General features: G+C 35.0%; 1 protein-coding gene across 2 annotated transcripts; it reads right to left on the bottom strand.

The window, feature by feature from the left end:
- Positions 1-318: 318 nt before the first annotated feature.
- crispld1b (cysteine-rich secretory protein LCCL domain containing 1b) lies at positions 319-17,727 on the bottom strand. Of its 2 annotated transcripts, XM_041245933.1 has the most exons (15): positions 17,436-17,727; positions 15,754-16,072; positions 11,038-11,156; positions 8,843-8,975; positions 8,487-8,602; positions 8,106-8,206; positions 7,761-7,928; positions 7,495-7,555; positions 7,164-7,230; positions 6,258-6,388; positions 6,068-6,111; positions 5,902-5,974; positions 4,463-4,538; positions 3,156-3,289; positions 319-653 (listed from the first exon to the last, which is right to left on the bottom strand). In XM_041245933.1, exons 2-15 carry the CDS (start codon positions 15,994-15,996, stop codon positions 602-604), a joined length of 1,518 nt encoding a protein of 505 aa, XP_041101867.1. In that variant the 5' UTR covers positions 15,997-16,072; positions 17,436-17,727; the 3' UTR covers positions 319-601. The 2 variants fall into 2 exon arrangements, with proteins under 2 accessions (XP_041101867.1, XP_041101866.1); XM_041245932.1 differs by lacking the exon at positions 319-653 and having other exon boundaries at positions 2,622-3,289.
- Between the last annotated feature and the right edge of the window lie 2,320 nt (positions 17,728-20,047).

The raw sequence follows: 20,047 nt of genomic DNA, 5'->3' as shown, positions 1-20,047 counted from the left end.
TTATATTTTTTAAATCCATGTAATATAAAAAAACACATGGTCTGCACTGCATTAGGAGAAAATATTTCATCTTCCCAAGACACGGGTAAAGTAATTGCGTGAGCTCGAAACAAGACAAGAGCGTCCAAATACTGGGTGTCTTTGTAATTAAATTTATAAGAGTATCACGTGTCGTCGTATATATAGCATATATATATATATATATATATATATATATATATATATATATATATATATATATATATATATATATATATATATGTGTGTGTGTGTGTGTGTATGTGTGTGTGTGTGTGTGTATATATATATATATATATATATATATATATAAACAAAATACTGCCTCAATATTGCCAACATTCTTTTTTTCAACATGGAATAGTAAATTCATCAAATGTACAAGATCGCACCGAATGATTATTTTGTGGTAATAACTACTACGTGAACAGTGTCATCTTCCCTATTCTGTTTATGAAGTAAGCTATTCATCATACAATACTTAAAACAGTTCCTGATTTCAGTGAACCACTGTCATAAATGACAGGATGCATTGGAATTATCAACTGTTTCGTTCCAAGTGCTCCATTTTGTTGAATGGTCTTCAAATCACTGCAAATACCCTGAATGCTTTGCCTCCAGTTGGGTTTTGTAAACTGCATGTCGAGAGAGGGAAAAAAAAAAGGCATACACATTACAGAGTAATCAATATTCACAGAATTCTCACCACCAACTTCAGACAAAATATACCACAAGGCAACAACCAAAAATTGGACAATAATAAACAACCGGGGACTTGCATTTCTTCAGCCCCATTTCACACTTTTCAATTGATTTAACCCTTATGCCTAAATATAGGGCTTATCTTTCCTCCCCCCGGCTGCTTCATTTGCAGCTACATCCATGTGTCTGCCATCTGTGATTATTTAAAATAACAACCCACTATGATATCAATTTAATATCTATCATACACTGTATTACATGTCATGTTTCTTTTGGAATCGCTCATCACTCTTATCATCATTATCTTCATCCATTCTTTGTTTGAATGAAATATCTTATTTATCCCCACTTTTAGGAAGTGGCAAATACCACCTACCTAATTAATGCTGTAAACATTAAATACAACCTATTTCAATTACATTCACACAAACAAAATTCAGATAAAAATAAATAAATCAGGTTTGAACAATGCTTGTGTGGAATTTGTTGCATTTATTCCAGTTTTTTCTAGTAATGCTTTGCTTTCTCTCTAGAAATAACTATTACACATCTCTTGTTATGTGATGCAGTACTGTATTTCTAATCAGCTTTTTTTCGGTTATGGTTTTATAAGCTTACAGGAGGCAGGCAGTTCTGTCACCACAGCTTCTCCATTAGTGCGTTTACACTGCCCGTTTTTAGGATGGCTTTAGGCCGTCTCAGGTCTTTTTTCTGCAGTGTAAATGCACACGGTCGACTCTCAGCTGTCTTGAAAGCAGCCAACTAAAGACGTGGCTCAGTGCCAGCTTAGCTCCGTCCCAAAGGCAGGGTAAACTCACTGGACTTCAGGACGACACACACAACGTGAGTGCTGCTCGGCTCACCCCCCCCGGAATGTGACCAGGAAGAAGCTGCAATGCCGTTGCAGCATGGCAAAAAGAGAAGAATGACTTGATACACAAGCGTCCTGAAGATTTGAATTTATTAACTGTTTGTACTGGGGAGTATTTGTAAATATCTACGTTTTTTTTATTAAGTTGTCGACAAAAGTGCACATACCCCAAATATCCATACACTGGGTTACATAAACTTTTGGTGGTAACTTTTTTGCTTTGTTAAACAGGTGCTGGTGGACATCAAAGAAACTAAAGCGTAATATTTGAGTATATCGGCGAGAATTATTTGATATAAAAATAATTTTATACAAAAACTATCCTGGATTGTGTTTTTCCCAGTTATTTAATTGTAAACCACTTAGTTATCGTTTTTTTTTTTTTTTTTATTGTTATTTCAATAAATATTTTGATCGTACCAATGATTAGCAAAAAACACTGAATATTTTTTTTGGTTTGTTTGTTTGTTTGTTTGTTGACAACTGTGGTGTGAACTGGGAATGCATTCTGAGCGGAAACACAAAATAAACACACATACTGACAGGCAGGTCTGGCAAAAGATCTGTGCAACCCCCTCTCTGCACTTTGTGATTATAGTTGGTCTGTTACACAATTGCGTTTTACATGTTATGTTCTAAGTTTAAAATAAAGATTGTTTTAATAATTTGCTGTCCCTGTCATTTTGTTTTTTTTTAAAGGAACACATTTTTTGAATAATCACAAACAATTTAGATAATGTACTTGTATAACAAATTATTATTATTATTATTATTATTATTATTATTATTATTATTATTATTATTATTATTATTATTTGCAGTAGTCGTATTTGTAACAAGGCTAAAAAAATAATATTTGTTAACTGCAATTTTATACAGTGAATGTTTTTTCTCCTGTATTCCTGCGGCTGCTTAGCCTATTTTAACTAAAAATAAAGAACTTTTGCATCATACAATTATGTGTATATACAAGGTGAGATAATATTGGTGAAGAAACAGAATATAGTTATTTTGAAAACAAACGGGTCTTTATTATTACAGTAATAAACAGCACATGTACTTATCTTACTCAAGGTGAAATCCTTCACATAACAAATGGGTCAGGAGCTGCTAAGTTGTGTCAAACACTGTCTAAACGAATAACCATTTTTCTCGTAGACTGCAAGATAAGTATTTATTTTTTAAGATGAGTCCCGCAATATAAACACGACACTGTATTGTTTGTTTGTAATACCACTCTGCCTCTTCCGCCTGCGTGGTTTTGGGAGGGGAAAACTCGTCGTCCCTTCAGTGGTTGTTATGACGTCATCGAGCATGTATTGTAATATAGATGCTATGCACACAACAGCAGTGTAAACACTACGTGAAAAATGATAAGAATCTCCGCAATCAGTTGGACCTGGGTTGGCTTAGGTCCGAGGTGGCAGTGTAAACGCAGCACAAAAGCACTATACTAAACGCCAAATTAAACCTTTAGATAACAAAACAGCTGTGGTGGGGTAACATTAAGGCATGAGAATAGCACTTGTGAATAAGCTTTGTCTGAATTAGTTTATGGCGGTACCTTTCTGAGAATATGCCATTCCGATATGAAGCAACATATTGTTTCCTTTTGTCCACAGGCATCACGTCAATGTAGCCTCCTACATTGTTCCGAATGACACCAGCGTGTACAGCAGTTCTGCATACACTGGATTTCTGAGAGGAAAAAGGTAAAAATAAAAAAGGAAACTGAAAGTACAGCAGACTACATTTAGTCAAAGTGGTAGGCCAAGGTACATTTATAAGTGTGTATTATTGTGCTGTATAAGAAGGAAATGGGTAGGAGGAAAAATACAGTAGGGTTAAAAAACCTGGTACAAGCTTGCTAGAGATTCATTTAAAACTGGTATTATACACTGATGCACTTACAAAGATTATAGTTAGCATCTCTGCTCAAACCTGAACCCCATAAATCTTTCCATTTGTAAAAGTTTGGAGCCAGAAGCATTTTTTAAAGCTTTGAAACCAAATTCAGACAGGTATAGTATTTATTTTATTTCCTACAAGTCTTCTGTATCTTATAAGCAAAGTTCATTTTCTTTTACAGTCTCTTGCTGCCACTCAATAGAAATACCAAATACTAAGGGCACCGAAACATTACACAGTGCAAACTTTTTCATTTATTCTGTAGCACCAAGGCTTATTGACAGTAATATACAATTCTACAGCTATGGCCAAATTTTGCTTCATAAAGTCAAATTAAACCTGCTGAATAATGTTACGTTAACATGTAGAATTACATACCGCTTTGTAATTTTCCATATACTTAAAAAAAAACTGACAAACATTGAAAAATGTGACATCTCACAATCTAACATGAAATACTCTGCTACTATTATGGCTTCTGGGAAACTTTTGCTAAATCATTTTGTAGTTTCTTTTATTACATGATGTTAAATTTTTTTTTTGTTGTTGTTGTTTTTTTAATTATGTCTCAATCCTAAGATTCTAGATGCAAATCTTTTGGCCATAGCTGTACACAGACTGCTGCTATCTTCTACAAAGTATGTAAGTGTATAAGCAGTCACAGCATTAATAATGCATATTTATTATTTATAAAATGGGTTTCACTTGTAATAAGTCTATGAAAATACAGAACAAAAGCAACCTGTCTACATAAAGTAGAAATATAACTTCTTTCTGCAAGGCAAATACATATTACCTGATTATATTAGCATTTTATAACACACATGCACTACAATAAGTTATGTAGGGTGTGACTCCCAATACCTTGTCCTTAAACAACAGAACACAATATTTCTGTTCATACCTCTAAAGTAACTGCTAACCTTGAGGTTTTTGTTTGTTTTTTTCTTAAAAATGACTTACATCAGAATAAATCCGTGATCCAATTACACGTGCCAAAAGTGGGTTCTCCTGCATGCAGTTACGTGGACAGTATAATCTTAAAGAAAAAAAGAAAAAGAAAAAAATGTGATTTTTTGAGTTTCTTCATGATTCATGAACATTCTGGGCCATATTTTCAGTCTTTACTACAGCCTTTAATGCTTTTTGATTGAGGTAAACCACCTGTTTGGTTTTAGTTTTGTAAAATTAACAAGGAAATTGTATATTTTAAGCACTCTCCAACTCTCAATGTGTTTTGTTTCTCATTTTGTAACCTTAACATGATGTTTTGTTAATTGGAAGCACTTTGAAAATAAGGCCCTCTTTGTCTAGTTTGATATTAAGAAAATTAATAACACATCCAGGGTGATGTTGACAAAACATTCATGTACCCCTCCAATTTAGAGTTGCACCACTACTACACAGATACAGAAGTTGTATTATCCATAGTTGTAGCTAGTATGGTACCATATATTAAAGTTGAATTGTGTAAATGACAAAGTTTCATGTTCCAAGCTGTACTAAAATTCTCATGATCTAACACACCCTAATTATGCATATTATATGCAGGTTGAGCGTTACATGGTACATGTATATGGGGTGCAGAGTTATAGTATTCTCTTGTATACTGTTGTAGGGGTCTGCAGGTATTCAGTGTCTTTTTCCTTTTACCTATTTAAACAGCAAGTACTGTATCTTTCCTTTTATGCATCTTTACTGTCTCCTTGCCTCATTTGTAATCATGTTACTGTTGCTCTTATTGCAATAACTGCGTTTTATTTATTTATTTATTTATTTATTTATTTATTATTTTTTACGTAAGCCGGAATAATCTAGCGATCTGCCACTATCCACAAAGTTTCTTCATTTGTTGGCAATACATTAGACTTTGCTGGTACTCTTTAACATAAAGAGATCTAGCCTATATTACATGCGTATGTCTGTGACAGGCACCTAGAACTGAACAGCCACCCAGAAAGACAGTAAACACCTGTTAAAAACATGTTAATTATACAACCAAAAATGATGCCTTTTCCTCATTTGCTCTCTTCTAGCAAAATATGGAGTTCCAATAATGACAATCAAACAACGTCTTTTCAGACAGTTTGATTTCAGATATAACCGTGACCTTTCAGGGACTTGCATTCAACAGTTGTGTCCAATACAGCCAATAAATGCATGAGAAATAAGCCATAGTCATAGATAAAACACCAGTGATTTAAAAAATATTAACAGGTTTCATACTGAATCACACTGTCATAAAAGTCGTTGCCTGATTGTCATTGATTGGTACTCAATATCTGTGTAGATGAGGGCTCATAAGGGAGAGGAATTGCTTTGTGTTCGAATGTTTGGAATGTATGGTGCACTGGATATTTGTTGCTCCTGTAAGTTTTAAATACACAAAGTATATAGTTTACCTTGGACAATGTGTAACTGGCTTTTGGAATGGGCACATTTGGGCCACTGTTGTCTGACAGGTAACTGCTTTTACTGCAAGAGGACAAAAGTGTGCGATTAATAAGTAAATATCACACACCATGCCAACAGATATCTATTAATTACAAGTAATGAAGAGTAACTAACCTGGTACTTTCGACACTGTAAACGAGTTTGCAGACTGATATTTGCTGTGGACAAAATAATAAAAAATAAAGACTATATCCCTTCTAAGATATTTACCATAAACACTTTACAGCAGTGAAAACTGAATGGAAAAGTAGACTTTTTGTATGAAGAGTGTCAGGTTTGTAAAGGTCTCAGCATTTATACTCACCCTATAGACTGTACTCCATGTTTGTTTGATTTAATAAAGTAATCCTTTCTTCCTTGTCTTGTAACATCCAACCAGCCACCATCATTGTCTATCAATCCATAATGTATTGCAGATCTACAAATGCTGGATTGCTTAATGGAACAAATATATATATATATATATATATTGTCAATAGCAGCTGTACTGTACCAATAATAATAATAATAATAATAATAATAATAATAATAATAATAATAATAATATCTTTATTTTTATATAGCGCCTTTCATAGTAGACCACCATCACAAAGCACTTTACAGAGGTAGGCTGTGAACTATGCATTATGTGCAGAGTCACTTACAATAGGACATTGTGTAACAAGTATGAGAAGCATGAGTATTTGCTTATTATTTCACTTCTTTATTTTTGTTTTACAATTATATAGGTCAGGGGTGGCCAAAGCTGTCTCTTTCAGTCCTGGTCATTGTTCCAGCCCTGCTCTAAACTTGATTGAATCAACTAAACCTCCATTCAGACCCTGAAGTAGTTCATTATAACCCTAGAGTGGAACAGCTTTCCAGGACCATGAGTGGATCCTCCTGATATGCAATTTAGTGGCTAATGCTCCCCACCTGGGACTAATTGTGCCAAATTGTGTAGTGGTTCTGTGTTGCAGACATAAGGTAACTGGGGACTATGTCACCCGGACCCCAGATAGATTAAATAAAACAGGTTTAAATAAAAAATAAATACTTAGACTATACTTTACATACAAAGCATTGCAGCAACGTTTTTTTTGTTGTTGTTGTTTCTTCTTCAACGCTGTACCTGTTTTTGTTTATATGTAGTGGATTGTAAAGTGAGTGGACACTTGGATACTAAGCTATTAATACTGATACATTTTCATTTGGTTTGTTTTGTACTTACCATTTCAAAATAAACACTTCCAATTACTTTAGCTTTACTGTCCAAACAACCAGCAGGACACTCGTATCTTAGACAAAAAAAAAAAAAAAAAAAAGTAAAATATGGTTGTGAGTTAGTATTAATACTCTTGCTTAAACTTCTCTTGTTTTGTTCTTGTTTGCTGCCTAGTTGAATTCTAGTTGCTTTTATTTTAATTTTTCAGTCAATTATAAATCGAGCATTTGATAAGACGATCAATCTGTGCTTTGCCAGAATTCCCCTAACAGGTCAAACAAATTCATGTCAATATCTATGGTATTTTAAATACAATAGGGCTTATAACTAGACCTACCTGTTACAAGTTGTTCCTTTACATTTGTCACGAAGTCTTGTTTCACAACTAACTTGCTGAGCTGTAAAACGGATTTAAAAATGGTCAAAGTAAAGAAAGCTTTATTTTAAGCCATATTAACAAAGCACAAACATCTCTACAATTATCTTAATTGCTACTAGAATATGTGCTGCAAAAAAATAGGACCCTAATCATTTTCACCTACTTAGTATGTCAGTCGTGTATCTACTCAAAACAATATATAATGTACTTGAATGTATTCTTACACATCTGTTCTGTATTTATAACTTCATTCTTATCCAGTTCTTCCGTTCTTGTAGAGGAGGTCGGGGAATGAGTCCTCGGTCTGGAGTCTTCTGTTTTAATCCTTTGTCTTTCGATTTCGTTGGTTTCTTCAGGTTCTTGAGGAGAGTAGTGGCTGCTTGAACCATCCTCTGAAATTTTTTATTTGACAGCAAAATTGGGGGTTAGACTCATGACTACCCTTAAACACGACACTGCAGCTCTAGAGCCAAACTGCCATATCCACACAGTATGCTCGGCAGAAGCAATGTAATCAAGTATGGCATGCATTTTACTCATAACATGCTGAATGGTATTTGCATACGCACCTTTATAGCAGAGATTCTCTCTACAGCCTCCCCCATAGCTAGGTGGGCATGCAGAACATGGACGTCCATTCTTATAGGGAGCATGGCCCCACCAGTTTCCCCTAAATAAGAAATTACATTTAAAATATAATATATATATATAATATATATATATTATATATATTATATCTATATAATATATATATTTATGGCTTAAAATTTATAGTCTAGGAGCTGTGACTGCAAATTCCTTTGAAGGTTTTCCAATGTTGTCATTATGAGTTGCTCCTACTGGACAACATCAAAAGCAGCCCTTAATTACATTAGAGGGTTTATTTAAAAAAAAAAAAAAAACACACACATTTGTGTAATGTTAGAATTTGAGGCATAAATTTTACTTACTTGGGAGAATAATTGCAAACAAGGTAAATAGCTTTTGGCCATATCTGTCCCCAGACATTCATATTGTGACACAGGTTGATAGCACAGCCTATGCGGCTACTTGTTGCCCATACTACCTACAGGAAAAACAACAGTGCAAGTTATTAAAAGGCTTTGACAGAAAATAAAAGTAATATTTAAGAAAATATTATAGTTAACACTGATAAATCACACAACTGTCCATCAGGTTAGTCTGAGGGGTGTAATAGTAGTCTGTGTGTGTGTGTGTGTGTCAATGTGCGATACATTTAAATAATATGTACTGACAAGTCCTCTCCCATAAACTGATTGTCAAGTACATGAATTCATGACAATACCTGTGTATAATGAGTACAGACTGGCCCAGAGCATCTGAAGGGGCAATATGGGTCGCATTCTTGAGAGTACGGGTATGTGTAATCTCTCACTTCATCATACCAGGCTTGAATGTGAAAGGTTGGAGGTCGGTACCTCAAATAGAGAAAACGAAAAAAGAGTTTAAACAGCAGTGAACACAGGCATATATCATGGCAAAATGTTTTGCATATTTAGTCTCTGCATTTTATAAATTGATTCCCATCTCCCACAGTAATGAGAGGATGGACATGAGATTAAGTATAAACCAGAACCGCAACTGTCTGGCGAGCCAAGACATACTGGTCATCAGAGCTGAATGTATTTCGACTCTAGCTGGTTGCATCGTACGACCGCCTCCTGAGGTTTCAAGACTCAAGTATGAACCAGCATGCATGCATATCTGGTACTAAATGTGCACAGCTGGAAATAGAAACTAAATAGAAGTCTGTCCCTCCATGCTCCTCCATGCACTAATACTGTAATATACCATCTTGGCTGGGAGCAGGACAGACCTTGTCTGCAATGAGGATGACCTCACAAACGTATGTTATTTTGTTGATAGAATGTCTAAAAGAAACATACACTGACTCTTTAATATGTATTATACGCAGGGCTTCTGTTTTTTGTTTTTTATTAATTTCACTTGTCGATGCTTATTTTTAGCTATGTTTTAGTTTTATGGTTCAGGGTGTAGTTAGGGTGGGTTTAAACTATTCAGAATGAATCAATCAGTATGTTTACATGACAACGTTTTTTTCCCAAACTAATGTTTTTGGAAAACTGAATCAGAAAACTGATTTTCTTAAAACGCCACTCTTCTGTGTTTACATGATTAACGATAGAAAATCAAATTAGAATTCAACTGTATACATGGAATGAAGTTTTCGGAAAACACAGGACATTTTTGCATGCAATGTACTGTAGTAGCCTGTACGATTTACACTGGACATTTCTGCGATAGACCGGAGACGAATCCAATATAGTGCTTTATCGAAGCATCAGGTCTTAAATTCAAAGATTACTATCCTATACCTCTATTCAGATTCCCCACAATGTGCAATCAGCCTTTCCAACAGCTCATCCTGTTCTATATTACCAGTTTCTTTTCTACTAGAAAAAATTATTTTAATTTCTCACGTCATTTTAAAGCTGGAAAACATTTGCTGCTTCACTATGGGCTATTAACAAATACATACAGACTTTAACAAATGTGTTACTCTATCCCTAACTAGACAAATGTATGCATGCAGACCGACTACAGATTATTATTATTATTTTCTCTGTTTTGTGAAACCACGTGCAGGAATGAAAGTCAAAGTTTGCACATGTGCAGTACGCTATCGGAATAAGTCTTCCAAAAAATGTGTTTACATGATATACATTTTGTTAGTTTTCAGATTTCTAGGTGCTGTTTTCCGAAAACTGACTTTCGGAATATTCCGATACATTTTCCGAAAACTGTGTTTACATGACTTTTGATATCGGAATTCGTTTTCTGAAAACTTAGTTTTCCGAAAAATATAGGAGTTCTTATGCTCATGTAAACGCACTGATTGATAGATACAAGTCAGGAAGGAGGAACATTGCCCAAATGCACTGGGTAGTTTTTTTTTTTTTTTTTTAATGGGAAAGGGGTCAAGTCAACATGAACTGAGTAATCATTTCCAGTGTTTGTCTGGTGTTTATTGGCTATACACTGGTTTCATTTTTCTTGATTCCAGTATGTTTTATCAGTTTTTATTGGTTAAAACCAAAAATCAGAAGCCCTATTTATATGTAATACATAGATTTAAACAACAATAAACATAATATTAAAAAATCCCTATACTATATTATGAAAAAGCACAATACTATAAAGCAAATATAATTTTCTGGAAGCCTGGATTCACTGTGGCTGTGGTTGTTTGAAATAGTCCCTGTGAAGCAAGTTACTGCTATGACAAATGACAGACAAACTAAGAAACAGCAGACAAACCAAGAAAACGCAGGCTACAATTATCCTAAGTCTAAACTACTGTGTCATAGTTCTGGAAATAATTAAATACTTCTACTAAATCTAAGAAACTAAGTATTATTTTTATGTCTAAAGCTTGAGCCATTAAATGTATCATGAAAAGACAGATTTGTATAGATCCCCATTATTATAATAAATTAACAACCAGTTATTAATACAGACCTTCCCCAATGAGCTCCTAGGTTTTGACCTATTGAAGGGAGAAGGCTAGCCGGTCCGTGCTCCCACAAACAGGTTTCAGCCCAGGCTTCTGCAGATCTTTCAAGTTCTGTATCCCATACCTACAACATAAACAATGTTTTTTATTTAATCAGACAGCCTAGCAAATAGCCTCACCTGATTAACTATTGGTTATTGACAATACAACAACAGTAAAATAAGAAATAAATAGAGTAAGGCTACTGTCTATGATAAAAAGTGCCCAGTTTGGTCAATGGAGGTCAGTTTTCTACCATTATTGAAAATATTACGTGTACAATTAGTTTACCAAAAAGTTATTAGATTATTGTTAAAATACTGTTTCAGTGACTGTGGACCATTTTGAGTTCAGTTTACACATTGATATTGTTATTGGCAAATACATTAGGATTATGACCTTGGAGTGCTTAAACAATGCTGCCTTTTATTATGATAGTGAGGCTAAATTCACAGACATGGTTCTCAATTGTTTATACATGACACAATATGCCAACTCTCCCTGCAATAACCACACTGGATATTCCTTTAGTGTATGCATTACCATGTCTATTCTGTAAATTAGCACTACATCAAGACAAGAGCATGATAATGTGAATTTATTCAGATTGTGTTTTTAGCAGTTCTTACAAATTTCTAAATGGATAAAGGATTACAGTCCCTACAGAACTACTATGGTCACCATTTCTGCAGTTAGCCAGATAAGGATTATACTATGGGTCAAATTAAGTTTAAATCTTTTTCATTCACTGAGAGTATTCATGCATCACTTATCATGAACAAAGAAATTACTTAAAACAAATTCACTATTTAAGAATAACAGTAAAATTGGCAAATGCTTATGGTTAAAAAAAACAATTCCAAACATGTCTATTTCCCCAGTGGATCACTGCATATTTTCCCTTGAGATCAATTGTATTTAAAGAATCGCAAAGGTGCAGCTAGCTGCTCTATGCCTTAATATTTTCCATATGCCCCCATTAACAGTAATTAACTTTCTGTGCCTTCACTTCATTCATTCAGATAGGAAGCGGAATAAAAATCACATTTCAGCTTAACCCAGGATTATTGGAATGCATGATTTGATGCAGGTGACTCACATTTTATTATCCTAATAAAATGTGCTGCTCTAATTATTTTTAGGTCTGTTATTTTCGAACACATTTTCGCTTTACCTTGACTGCAAAACACAATCTCCTTGGGGAAAGATTCACAAAGTTTGAACTATGCAAAGTAATTAGCTGTGGTAAGCAGACAGGCACTACAACTTGTGCTTTGAGTTCTGTCGTTTCACACCTTAGGCTTTGCAATGCCCAAAGGACAACCGTGTAGAAATAGTCCTAAAAATGCCCCAATAAAAACTTGATTTGGACTGCAATTTTTATAGAGGCATGGATACATGGAATATCTTGTTTGGACTGTGAAGTGGTTATTCAAACCAACAATTATATTAAAAGGTACAGTAGTGATTACTCGCTATCAAGGTAAACAATATCAGAATTGTGCAGCACTGCCATATAGGTAGTTTCTTAAACACTAACAACTTTAAGTAGCAAGCTATTCTAAATAATACAGGACAGCTCTTCATCATACGGACAGTACCCACTCACTCAATGAGTTGGATTAGCATTCTCTATCCATATACTGCAACAACAAGAAGTCTGATACATTTAAGTTATGGGCCTATCACCTGCCGGTGACAGATGAAATGGGGCTTGTTTGAGAGGTCAGATCTTTCAAAGTATTAAGGATCTCATGGTGATACTTGCTGCACAGACAGAACTGTTCTTTAGTTTAGTAATGTGTCAACATATCGAATGGTGGCCATAGATGATAATGTGATGGAGCCGATGCTAAAAATGCTATATTGTACATGTGAGAATTCCTGAACCACTGTAGTTTCTGGCTTCTCTGTAGTTCCTGCTGGTTATCTAACTACAGCAAGAAAGAGCATGCATGCAATGTCAGTGTTCTGGGGTAAATGGTTACTGAGCCCCCAGGTGGACGTCAGGCCAGAAATGACATCGCTTCAGCACCCTTGAACCCAAGAAGGATAACAGATAGGCACTTGTGCTTTTCAATAAGAATTGTAAAATGTATCCTTCTTCTTAAATATGGCACACTTTTTGTACAGCAAATACTAAATTGATGAAACAGATGACAAAAAATCAGCTAAAAATAGCTGTAAATTAGCTAAACTATGTACACTATCTACAGCACTGTATACACCTCTCAAAACATGCCCCCTTTTTCAGTGCTCATTTTCAGCTATCACAGGGAACCTCCCCCCATTATAGGCCCATAACTGTATGAGAGTTGAGAGCTAATATTTTGAGATTCCTATTAAAACACTGGCAGGAAGCCCCATATGCGATATCAAAATAATCTGAGCCCGTGAGGTGGGAACCACTGGTCAATTTGATGTCGATTGACCCATATGCAGAACCATCACATGATATTCCACTTAAAATAAATGACTGCAGACATCTCCAGATTCTTCTATAAGACCATGTTTTGTAAAAAAACAATATTTTTAGAATTGATCTTTATCAGCCTTTGCCCAACAGCTGTAGTACCTTGGGGTGAAGAGGTTAAATGAATAGAGAACGATGTCAAATATTTGCCTACGGTGCATGTTGTTTCCCACTCAAGTCTGTCTCTACCCCACGAAAGCTATAAAACATGATTACTTCTATTGTTGGCTCCCTGTTCTCACATATTACCAGAACTATGACAGTCTTATTTTAATAATATACAAAACAACACTATTACCCGGTAGAACAGTTTTAGTTGTTTTGTTTGTTTTTAATTTGAGTGCACATTGGTATGCATTGGATGCCACAACACAAAAGTGCTAACAGAAGTTTAATTTCACTCTGAGATTTGCAGTTGTGTTCCTCTGAGATTTACTGTAAAAGGAAAGGCTTCCTCCAAGGGTTTCATTTTCCTGTTTACAGTAGCAGTCATTACTCTGCAGTATTAAATTATTTGGGATTTTGTGTTAAGGAGGGAGAGTTACAGTCTTGCTAACATTTGGAAAATGTGTTTGTCAGAAAGTTAGCATAATAAAATGATATTATGGTAGGTAATATTATTTTGCTGACTGAACTGATGATTTAACACCTTTAAGTATTTCTGTAAAACTATCCAGTTATTAAAAAAAAAAAAAAAAAAGAAATTGTAAACTTTTAACCCTACAGACATGTGTAATCCAATATGTGATGAGGTCCCAGCAGAGATTTAGGGAATGAGGGCTTTTTTTTTTTTTTTTAACCTTCTAAGCAAATTATCAACATTTAGGATAATAGGGTCACAAATTGTCCAAATTCTATGTTAACGAAAACATAGAGAACAATTTTACAAATAAACCTTTTACTGTGTCACCGACGTCTAGCTATCCTTCGTCATCCCCAACGAAACAATTAACTTGCAGGAACCTAGTGTTACAGAAGTATGTCCTGGGAAGTCTATTACTTGGCCTTTAAATGGAAAAAAAAAACAATGATATCCAGCTCAAATTTACTAAGCCATTTGTGACAACCACTCTTTATCTATTTATATTAATTATACTTCCCCCTTTTACACTCAGAAGGCAAATGTCCAGATAAAACTCACTCAGTCCAAACTGCATTCATTATTAATCGGCTCCATTCTTTCCTTGTTTTGTTTTGACGGTCATGAACTTCCCAGCAATTTCCTCTGTCAAGAATTTCGGTGTTTCTTTTGACTCTGAAAATGCCTTTAATGCATGAATTTACCGCACTGATAATCTACTAGTTTTTCTATTAGCAATAGCAATTTTTTCAACATTTCTCTACATCAGTGCAGTACCTCTGTTCACCAACAGAGAGCTATTTTGACACATCATTAGCGCCAGTAGGACAATTTCTGACTTAAATGAATGCTATCCAAAACAAGTACATTATGTCAGTAACATACATCCCCAGCCACAACTGTAAATTAAAAATTAGAGCTATCAGTATGATGAAAAAAAGTACAGACCATGACATAGCAATACAATGTAAAGAAGTATTATAAATAAAATATGTGATCACAATTTGATAAGCGGTTCTCTAGATATATGCAACAACATAAGTGTGATGGATGCCCCCCTTTTGCACAAATATCATTTACAAACAATTTAGATCAAATACAACACCGTACTTGCATGTTACATGTTGTGTGAAACCCAGATTGTCAACAAACTCAGCTATTTTCAAATCATTACAGATGCCTTCAGTGAAAGTACGATTCTTGCAAGTACACCTGCAGTTTCATGTATCAAGCTGTGAAATACAGAGCAGTATTTATGGTATTATTATATTGAGCTGGTGGTGCATATCCCTGGTGAGAGAGTTATAGAGGTAGCAGAGGTACACCTGTCCCTGTGTCACACTTTCAGAGTTTGTACATCACACTCATGTTTTTACATGTACTGTGTCTAGTGAACTGCTTATCTACCTTGTGATTAAACTTGCTTTTAAAAGGATGTTCTTTTGTCATTGATTGACTGTACATTCACCTCAAATGTGATTTTTGAGTAACACAATAAATGTTTTTATTGCATTGCCATTGACAATTACAACCACCATGTTGTAATTGTAGCAAGGTTTATGAGCAACACACACACACACATGAATTATGAATTCATAAACTTGAGGCCTGTCCTATGATGTTTCTTACCATGTACTCCATATTGGAAGCTGAGGGATGCACTTGACCTCTCAGTTTATTATGAAGATCCAGGATGACCTGCATGTCACTCTCAGTGATGGCTCTTTTCCCTCTCTGCTTGGAGATCCACCACTTCTCATCCTTGTCCATGTACTTTTCCAACAGAGACTCCAAGTGGGTAGAATTTGGGATGACCATTGTGACAACTGTTTGGACTATACATAGTAGAGTAATCCCTCTCAGCCATTCCATTGCTGCACACTTCACGATGAATGACCTCTGAAAACTCCCTGGGTTAAACTCCAAGACAAAGTTCGTTTTTCCAGGTCTGTTGGTCAACATAAAAAAAAAGAGAACAGAGTGATTTGATGGTTAAAGTACTGGTCTAAATTAATTTGCTAAATAACAAAAGTCAATATTGGGACTTGGGAAATTGGGACTTGGGAAAGGGGGGGGGGGGGTGGGTTGCTATGTGGTTTCCTGGGAGACAGACCAAGACGCCAGTGAATGCAGACACCCACCGTAATGAGGAGATAAGTTATCGTCTGTCTGAGCTACCAAAGAGAAAAGTACTTATTCTCCTATTCACCTCTCTCAAAGGTTTACTTTGAAGCTGAAAGGTGGAGAAAAGTACTCAATTATACAGCATTTCTCATACAGCCTCTTTTCAGAGTGAGTGAATTAAAACCTGGTCATGTACACTTCTACACTTAGAAACCCACATCTGTTACTATTCCAGTTCTCTCAAAGGCTGGTAGTCCAAGGGCTATGTATGCACTGTTATTATTGTTACTTTTTCATCAGACAATGGCTCATTTTACAAAATTCCTCATTACCTTCTCATATTATACCAATAGCTTAACAAGTGTATTAGATAACAGCATTGTCATGGTGTTTAACAAATCCATAGTTTATGTTTAAAACCACCTTCCTGTGGAGTAGCACAGGATTAATGATGTTCTTAGGGTTGGGATTATGGGTTAAATGGAATCTCCTTGACTTTTTTTTATGGGTTACTCTGTGTATCATGGATTAATTGTTAGTAAAGCCATTAACAACTACTATCTCACAAAGTGTGGACCTTATTTAGATGTCTACATTTATAATTAATAAGTAAAGTTACACTATTCACTTTCATTCACCTCTACTGAGCTAACTTATATGCAGAGTGACTGGAGGATGGGGTTGGGTCTACCACCAAGAAAGCATGTCACTGGCTTTTAATACAAGAATACAAATACAGAAGGCTTTACTTTTTGTCATAATCTAAGGCATTAAAATATATTATTGCATGTCATGCAGCTGGCATCGTTTTGCACTTGCAAACTGCAAGAAGCAATTACTGGCAACAGCCTAAAACTGCCAAAACGTTACATACCGGTAAACCATTAATTTGTCAAATATCATTTTTCTTTTACATGACAATAAATAAATAATAACAACTATACTGTGTATTATGAGTAAGTATTACTATTACTGTAATTGATCCAGAAAAAAAAAATGAAACGAATGAATAACTTTTTGTTTTTTTCAATACCTCAGTCTAAACCCTACTTTAGACTAAACTCTTGATGCACACGACACATTTGTTACGGTAGTTAAGACGTGTAACTGTAAGTTTTTTCCCACTACTGCTCACAGCAAAGATCTTTGTGTGCGGCACTATCATTGCAGTATAAAAGTTCACTCACGTTTTAGAGAGTCACTGCTGGGTTTGCAACAATGTTCGGGGCTTCTTTCCTCTGGCAGAATACGAAACAATTGCACATACAACAACACTAAAGTAGTTCAAAAGAATAAATGCGATGTCCTTCTTTTGTATGCTGACTTTGATCGTTCTTCAAGATTTCACTTGCAAAAAATAAAAAAAGCATACGGTATATGACTACTTTGGCAATTGTGAAGTTCGAGTTTAATATTTTTCTCACTTTTAAAGACACTGACGATTCTTGTTGAACCTTACTGAATATGTGAAACCCTGAGCTTCTTTCACTTTTATCCTAATTTGCGAGTTCGCACAGCGTGACGTCAGGCCGCTAGATCCCTCCTTTTGAAGAACTCGCAGAAGAGATGTATTTCTGCAGGTCAGGTTTCAGAGTTCTCAAGGATTATTATTATTATTATTATTATTATTATTATTATTATTATTATTATTATTATTATTATTATCTCCTAGTTTTCTAATAGGCCTACCTGTCAAAAACTTTACAATAAAGTTAACATTTTCAACAAGATATTCATCATAAAACCACAGTGAGAACTGAGCGGTCATTATGCATCACTGAAAGGATGAGAGAAACACAAACGCATTCCAGTTAATTCCCCTTTGATTTTTATTACTGTTTTAATTAATTCTCCTTTGACTTTTTATTACTGTTTTAATTAATTCTCCTTTGACTTTTTTAGAAGCCCTATGGTGGAATTTAATTGTTCTCATTTGCTAATTACTCTCATGTGACTGAGAAGTTCAACGGTTAATGAGTATTATTGATAAACAGTGGAGCATGGCACCTGGCTGTGCAGTAGTTGTTTCCCAGATTAAGCCTGAAACTGTTCTTCCGGATAAGAAAGAGGAAAACTTGTCATTCTATTTAATGAAGAACTGTAATGCACCCAAAGCTGCTTATCGGTTTGCATAGATAGTGTGAATTAGTTGTGTCTGGCTCCAATAAGTGTGTATATATCCAAAGTGCCAAGAGGGGTTTAAGCGAGAAAGATACACCTGACCAAAAATCCCTCAGAATAAAAAACCACTGCAAACACAAACCTTGAAAACAAGGACAGTTTTTAGGTAAATTTGAGCAGAACATATTGTAGTGGACCACAGGGCCTGTCAGGAGTATGAATCATACAACTAGTGTTCATAAAAGGAAATGCTTCATAGCTTGCCATGGTACTGCAGTGGATTAGCAGTGTCTCTGAAGACTGTTTATATTAGTACAATCATGATAATACTGGTGTGTCAAAATATGACCGTGTTACAGCTGCTGTCTTATTCTACCATGGAAGTTTCCTATGCAGTGTTATTCTAACTTAACAGTGAAATAAATTAATAATAAATGCAGGAGTTGATTCATAATTAACAGACAGACAAAATATTGAAGTAAAATAAAAAAGGAGACGTTGTTCACTTCATTAAATACAAAAATAAGTCAACCCGTGTGTCTTTTAGTCTGTATGTTCTTCCAATTCCTAGTCTTCACAGAGATATAGTGTTGTTCTTTGACTGGCTCCCTTCCCTGGATTGACTTTCTCTGGATTCCCTGGATCCTTAACACTCTGTACACTACACAAAACTAGAGCTTCCAAACAGACAGTGTTCCTGTTTAACTGAAAACGCTGCAGAACTGAGTAGCTACCCAGAGTTTACCACTATTGAACTCTGACTGTTGGATGAAAGTGAATTCCAGAATTACGGATTGTATAAATACTATCAATAATACAAAATATCAGGTCCATTACATAGGAACTTAAAAATAAAGCAATAATAAAAATATAGGGAAATACACAATAACTATGGAATGTTCAAATACCAAACCAATACAATTAAAGGGAACATGATCAAGAGTTTGTAACACACCACAGAGATTACTAAGCTTACTTATCTTTATTGCAGCGAGGCTATTGCTATGTGATTTACCCACATTTAAACCCAATAAAGCAAGAGTTACTGTCTGTTCCCAGGTCACTGGCAGCTGGCCTTAACCACAACATCAAGCTGCTTAGCTCTGTGGGCAGCAAAAACAAACTGGGTGTTGCAGCTGAAACAGCAACCATCACTGTAACCAGGCTCCCACAGGACATAACCACAATACAGTAATTCATAAACTCTGCTACCTTTGCTGTTCTATGCTAAATAAATACTGAACATAAGAAACTGGAATATAATCAACTGACCCTTAAAAAATAACAGGCCGAGGATTTTCCCTTAGCTTCAGAATATTGCAACTGAATTTGTCTGTACTGTGGTAGTTTTTTTTGTTGTTTGTTTTTTTTTTTTTTATTTATATAAACTTTTCGATACTTTATGAAAAAGCTATGATTAAAATTATTTTTTTAAATATTTATTTTTATATAAAAAAGGGCATAACTTGGGTTAAATTCACAAATCTCAACTATTGGGCACTTATGTTATTATTAGGTTTTTATCTGGTACAATAGAAAGTGTGTGAAAAAAATGTTCCTGTTATTGTTTTTAAGGGGAAGTCTTGTTCAAACGTACCTTACCTGAATTCTGCTTCCTTGGTTAACTATACATTGTGTTCTACCTTGATATACCCTTATATTATCAGGTTTTGAAGAG

This window comes from Polyodon spathula, chromosome 3, assembly GCF_017654505.1.
Source record: "Polyodon spathula isolate WHYD16114869_AA chromosome 3, ASM1765450v1, whole genome shotgun sequence".
Taxonomy (NCBI): Eukaryota; Metazoa; Chordata; class Actinopteri; order Acipenseriformes; family Polyodontidae; genus Polyodon; species Polyodon spathula.
This window is presented reverse-complemented; position numbering and strand designations above follow the sequence as displayed.